At 39.2% G+C, this 6,991-nt stretch overlaps 1 protein-coding gene across 2 annotated transcripts in view; it reads right to left on the bottom strand.

The window, feature by feature from the left end:
* The window catches only part of GDPD1 (glycerophosphodiester phosphodiesterase domain containing 1), a 61,377-nt gene that overhangs the window by 16,530 nt on the left and 37,856 nt on the right, over positions 1–6,991 (bottom strand). For both annotated transcript variants that reach the window (XM_017539807.2, XM_017539806.2), the window contains exons 4-6: positions 5,711–5,756; positions 1,592–1,710; positions 650–739 (exon numbers count right to left, since the gene is read on the bottom strand). In XM_017539807.2, the coding sequence (XP_017395296.1) occupies positions 650–739; positions 1,592–1,710; positions 5,711–5,756 (255 nt within the window). The remainder of the gene's footprint in view (positions 1–649; positions 740–1,591; positions 1,711–5,710; positions 5,757–6,991) is intronic.

The raw sequence follows: 6,991 nt of genomic DNA, 5'->3' as shown, positions 1-6,991 counted from the left end.
GAGTGCAGTGGCACGATCTTGGCTCACTGCAACCTCCGCTTCCCAGGTTCAAGCAATTCTCCACCTCAGCCTCCCAAGTAGCTGGGATTATAGGCGTGTGCTACCATGCCCGGCTAATTTTTGCATTTTTTAGTCAAGATGGGGTTTCACCATGTTGGCCAGGCTGATCTTGAACTCCTGACCTCGTGATTCACCTGCCTCAGCCTCCCAAAGTGCTTACAGGTGTGAGCCACAGTGCCCAGCTGAAATAAGATAAGTTTAAAAAATTATTATTGTAATAGGACCCCAGCACAGTGGCTCACTCCTGTAATTCCAGCACTTTGGGAGGCCAAGGCAGGAGGATTGCTTGAGTCCAAGAGTTTGAGACCAGAGTGGGCAACATAGTGAGACCTCACCTCTACTAAAGATTTAAAAATTAGCTGGGTACTTGTAGCCCCAGCTACTTGGGAGGCTGAGGCAGGAGGATTGATTGAGCCCAGGAGTTTGAGGTTGCAGTAAGCTATAATTGCACCACTGCACTCCAGCCTGGGTGATAAAGTGAGACCCTATCTTTAAAAATAAGAAAACAAAAAGTGTTGCCATAATAACTTATCATTTATAGACACACAACAACAAAGATAGATAATTCTGTATCATTTTTGAAGCTTACCTCTTTGTAGCACTTTTCTACAATTTCATAATTGGCATTACCCCACACTGTTATGTGTTCACGATTATACTGCTTCACCAACTCTGAAACCTACGTGTGAAAATTCAAAATTTTAATCATGTGCCTATCTGCAAATCCACTAACAACATTTCACTTAAAAAATGAATTAGAATTGACTATCTGTCAATGAATAGCATAACATTTTGGAATAATCAATAGATAAATTTAATTATTTTATAAAATGCAAAATTTATTCACATTATGCCATCATATAATTTATTTAACAGATTACAGTTATTTAGTAATTTGACATAAACTAATCACAAATGAAACAAGTCAGACTAGAAGTTAATTATGTAAATGCCAGAATGACTGGTTCATACAAGCTTATTTTATCCATGACTGAGACATGACAGCTCTCTCTGAAAATAGGCTCTTCTACAGTAAAATTATCTCTTCTGGCCGGGCGCGGTGGCTCAAGCCTGTAATCCCAGCACTTTGGGAGGCCGAGGCGGGTGGATCACGAGGTCAAGAGATCGAGACCTTCCTGGTCAACATGGTGAAACCCCGTCTCTACTAAAAAAAAAAAAATACAAAAAAAAAATTAGCTGGGCATGGTGGTGCGTGCCTGTAATCCCAGCTACTCAGGAGGCTGAGGCAGGAGAATTGCCTGAACCCAGGAGGCGGAGGTTGCGGTGAGCCGAGATCACGCCATTGCACTCCAGCCTGGGTAACATGAGTGAAACTCCGTCTCCAAAAAAAAAAAAAAAAAAAAAAATTATCTCTTCTACTAGGGCATTATTTAAAACAATGCTGATCCCTAGGGTATCACATTTCCTTGAGCATTATCAATCTAAGCAGTCACCTACTCTAACCTTATTTACTTCATGAAATAGGATATAACACACCCAGAAGAGGCAATGCCTTGAGTGCCTTGAGTACCTTCTTAATCAGCACATTATTGTTGACTTTGATATCGATGTTAATGGGAGTGTTAGGAAAGGCCTCAAAAACTTCCTTCAGTAATGGAATTCGGTTGTCTTTTCCTTCACATTGGCATGCTGAGAAAGCAAGAATTTTAAATGTATTTTTTAAATATAACTTTTGCTTTTTGATAACTAGAAAAGTTATAGTATATATTCATTAAAGGACATTTACAAAATAAGGAAAAATATAAAGAAGAAAAAAATCACGTAAATCCAACAACTTAGATATAAACACTATGACCACTTGGTATACTTTCTCTACTCTTTTTTCCTATGCATGATTTAATATAGTAATAATATGATGTGCTACAGAGTTTAACCTGATATTTTCACATAAAAATATTTTCCTGTTGTTTTGCTGTGCTTATGATTATGATTTGTTTTTTTTTTTAAGATGGGGTTTCACTGTGTTGGTGATCCACCCACTTTGGCCTCCAAAGTGCCTGGATTACAGGTGTGAGCCACCACGATCGGCCCGGATTATGATTTGTTTTTAATTAATTTTTTATTTTGAGATAACCACAGTTGGAAAAAGAGAAGTTTGCCCCAGTATTTTTCTAGGCAGATGATAACCAGTTAGAAAATGGTGGACTACAAAAAGAAAAGAGGGAAATAACAGGAAACAGAAAAGATAAACAAGGAGTATGCCACAGGATGTGTTGTTTGATGTAATAGTGGCCAGTATAAAAGTTAGGGGCCACTATTTAAATAGTTTTCACTATTCAGGGAACTTTAAAACGATAATTATAGGCTGGGCGTATAATTATCTGTAATCCAAGCACTTTGGAGGCCAAGGCGGGCGGATCACCTTAGGTCAGGAGTTCAAGACCAGCCTGACCAACATGGTGAAACACCGTCTTGAAAAACAAAAACAAAAACAAAAACAAAAAAACGATAATTATAGTCAACTCTAGATTATCCAAATTATATATTTTCCATGACAAACAAATAGGTTACTTCCATGAAAAACAAATAGATTACTTTCAAATAATCAGGATAGATAATAACAGACCCTTTGGTTAACACTTCTTTTTTTTTTTTTGTTTTTGAGAGAGAAGTCTCGCTTTGCTGCCCAGACTGAAATGCAGTGGCATGTTCTTGGCTCACTGCAGTCTCTACCTCCCAGGATCACGTCATTCTCCTGCCTCAGCCTCCCAAGTATCTGGGATAACAGGCGCATGCACCATGTCCAGCTAATTTTTGTATTTTTAGTAGAGATGGGGTTTCACCATGTGGGCCACGCTGATCTCGAACTCCTGACCTCAGGTGATCCACCTGCCTCAGCCTCCCAAAGTAGCTGGCGGTGAGCTACAGGTGTGAGCCCTGCATCCCGTCCACAGCATTGTTCTTCCCCCCCCGCCCCCAAGATGGAGTCTTGCTCTGCCGCCTGGGCTAGAGTGCAGTGACCTGATCTCGGCTCACTGCAACCTCTGCCTTCTGGGTTCAGCGATTCTCCTGCCTCATTCTCCCAAGCAGCTGGTGGGCACCACTACATCCAGCTAATTTTTTTTTTTTTTTTGTATTTTTAGTAGAGATGGGGTTTCACCATATTGGCCAGGCTGCTCTCGAACTCCTGACCTCGTGATCCACCTGCCTCAGCCTCCCAAAGTGCTGGGATTACAGGCGTGAGCCATTGAGCCTGGCCAGCATTGTTTTTAATACAGCAGTTGAGAATAGTGTCCCAGTGGAGAGGCAGTATGGTACAGCTGAACACTGGTCTGGTAAGATAGAGATCTAGTTCAAGTTCTAGCATTGTTATTTCCTTGTTATATGAATTTCGTTAGGTCAATTTGCATCTTTAGACTTCAGTTTCCTTGATTTTATGCCAACATTTTTCATTACTGACCCAAAGGTCTCTTCACGTTCAAAAACTGGCCAGGTGCGGTGGCTCACGCCGGTAATCCCAACACTTTGAAATGCCAAGGTGGGTTGGGCAGATCAGTTGAGCCCAAAAGTTCAAGACTAGTCTGGCCAATGTGGTGAAACCCCATCTCTACTGAAAATACAAAAAGTAGCTGTGTGGTGGCTGGCGCCTGTAATCCCAGCTATTTAGGTGGCTAAAGCATAAGAATCCCTTGAACCCGGGAGGCAGAGGTTGCAGTGAGCTGAGATTGAGCCACTTCACTCCAGCCTAGGCAAATAGTTTCATGACTTTATGAGTGATACACACACCAGGAAAAAAATTAAAATTTTTTATTTCCCTCAAAGGATTCTTTTGGGGGGGACAAGGTCTCACTCTGTCTCCCAGGCTGGAGCATAGTGGTATGATCATAGCTCACTGCAGCCTTGAACTCTTGGGCTCAAAGGATCCTCGCACCTCAAGTGTCTTAAATAGCTAGGACTGTAGGTACATGCCAGGCTAATATTTTTAGAGATGAGGTCTGGCTAAACCCTCCCACCTTGGCATCTCAAAGTGCTGAGATTATTGGTGTGAGCCACCACATCTGCTGGATCTTTTAATTTTTGTGGGGCTTTCTTTGGCTTTGCTCTACAAAGGGAAAAATGGAAAAAACTTAATTTCTGAAATTCTTTTAACTTTCATAAGTTCAAAATTGACACAAATATTACAGTAGCTTGGCAAGTATAATCCTATAAATTATAAGAATGAGAAAAGTTTCCTCACACCAACAACTTCGACTTACTTGGAAATTGAAATCAAACATATCTGAGATTTAAATATCCCTTAGAAATAGCTAATGTTAAATTTTTTCTGATTTTTATTTGGTTTTCCAAAATTTCCCTAACAGTGGTCAATTTTTTTTTTTTTTTTTTTTTTTAAAGAGACAAGGTCTTGCTATGTAGCCCAAGCTAGACTCCAACTCTTGGACTCAAACGGGCCTCCCAACTCAGTCTCCCAAGTAGCTGAGAATATAGGTGTACATCACCACACCTAGCTTGGCCCATTTTAAATCTAGTTCATAGAACAGTTACAGTTCTTTTAAAAAATTATTATCAGTGGAGCTGACATTTAGTGAAGGTTTCAACTTTCATTAATTGTCAGCTCCACTGATAATAATTGCAAATCATACATGATACGGAGATTCATGATATATTCACAACATAAGATATGTAGCATCTTATGGTTTTATTTATATGAGTTATACATTTGAATCATTCCAAAATGTGAGGCTGACTTGTGACAATGAGGGGGCAAAGATATATCTGTTCAGCACACACCTTAAGGTGGTATATTTTCCATTCTAACATCTGTAGTAACTAACAAGTTGGGTCAAGGGACATGATTCTTTGTGAGAAATGTTCCCTCAGAAGAAAACTGCTAAGTGAAGATGGCTAGGAAATGGCTTATTTGAAAGAAAGAATCCCTATTTAATCCCTATTTAATCATTTAAAATAGGAAGCAGGTAAAAGACAGAATTAAATATTATGGAACCAGAAAGGATTTGAAAGGGATCCTTTCCATTCTTTTCATTTATTTTTATTTAATTTATTTATTTATTTATTTATTATGAGATAGAATCTTGCTCTGTTGCCCAGGCTGGAGTGCACTGGTGCAATCTTGGCTCCCTGCAACCTCCACCTCCCAGGTTCAAGTGATTCTCCTGCCTCAGCCTCCCAAGTAGGTAGGACTACAGGTGTGCACCACCATGCCTGGCTAATTTTTTTTGTATTTTTAGTACAGATAGGGTTTCACCATGTTAGCCAGGCTTATCTCGAACTCCTGACCTAACGTGATCTGCCTACCTCAGCCTCTCACAGTGTTGGGATTACAGTCATGAGCCACAGTGCCCAGCCCTTTTCATTTATTGATTTTTATACTTTTTGATGGATGGCTACTATAAGTTGCAACAGTATTCTACAATTTGAAGCTTTAGAAGTGAAATGTCTCTTGAAATCAGTATTCAGGTTTAAATTAACTGTATGTGAATTTAAGTAGAATGAATCGGTTAAATCTTTGGACCTGATAATTTCACATCAGATAATCTTCAAGGCTTCAGATTTACAGACCTGAGAGAACAGGCTTCGAGGTCAGTTGCTTTCAGGAAGAATGTACTATGACAAGAAACACACATATGTAAAAAATATAAATGTTTAAGCCACAAATAAGAAATATTACCTCTTTGAAATGAAACATCCAGTTTGCCAAGGTAAGGTGGGAGCTCCTTTAAAAGATATGATTGAAAAAAAAGTTACCTTTCAAAAAATAATAAGATTCTAATGTCTTACATGCAGACATAAAGATGTCCTTCTTCAACATAAAGAGTAAAACACTAGGAAACATGTTTACATAGGTGCCCATCAGCAGAACATCCCCAACAGCAAATTAACCATATTACTTACTTATGCCATCTATAAAAAAAGATATCTGTACTACTTGATATATACCTTTTCACAATAATATACAAAGATTTCAGTAGAAATATCAGGAATATACAATTCAATGTAAAGAAAAATAATGAACAACTGAACAGATATTTAAACTTCTTAATAACCAATAAAGTGTTAATTAAAATTTAATCTAGTAAATTTTGGTATAATTAAAATGCTCAATACTAGTAAATATTATTTTTATTTTACCTTCTCTTTTTTTTTTTTTTTTTTTTTTTTGAGACAGGGTCTCATTCTATTGCCTAGGCTGGAGTGCAGTAGCACAATTATACCTCACTGTAGCCTTGCTCTTCTGAGCTCAATGGATCCTCAGAAGGACTGGGACTACAGGGATGAGCCACCACATTCAGCTGGCAAATGTCCTTTTACTCAATAATTTTCCTTCTGGGAGTATATTTAGAGAAATAATCTTAAAATAGAGAAAACTTTATATAAATAACTTTTATAAATCTAAATATTTGTATATCTTTATAAATAACTATATAAAAAGCTAAAGATAGACGAAGGTTTGTCTTTGTTTTTCTTTCTTATTTTTTTTACACACATCCCCACCGGGGAGACGAAGCTTTGTCTTTATGCATAAAGCTGTTCAGTGCAGGCTGGGCACGGTGGCTCACGCCTGTACTCTCAGCACTTTGGGAGGCTGAGGGAGGTGGATCACCTGAGGTCAGGAGTTCATGACCAGCCTGACCAATATGGTGAAACCCTATCTCTACTAAATACAAAAAATTAGCTGGGTGTGGTGGCAAATGCCTGAAATCTCAGCTACTTGAGAGGCTGACGCAGTAGAATTGCTTGAACCCAGGAGGAAGAGGTTGCAGTGAACCAAAATTGCGTCATTGCACTCTAGCCTGGGCAACAAGAGTGAAACTCTGTCTCAAAAAAACAAAAAAGACCAGGCGCGGTGGCTCACGCCTGTAATCCTAGCACTTTGGGAGGCTGAGGCGGGCGGATCATCTGAGGTCAGGAGTTCGAGACCAGCCTGGCCAACATGGTGAAACCCCGTCTC

This window comes from Cebus imitator, unplaced genomic scaffold, assembly GCF_001604975.1.
Source record: "Cebus imitator isolate Cc_AM_T3 unplaced genomic scaffold, Cebus_imitator-1.0 Scaffold121, whole genome shotgun sequence".
Taxonomy (NCBI): domain Eukaryota; kingdom Metazoa; phylum Chordata; class Mammalia; order Primates; family Cebidae; genus Cebus; species Cebus imitator.
This window is presented reverse-complemented; position numbering and strand designations above follow the sequence as displayed.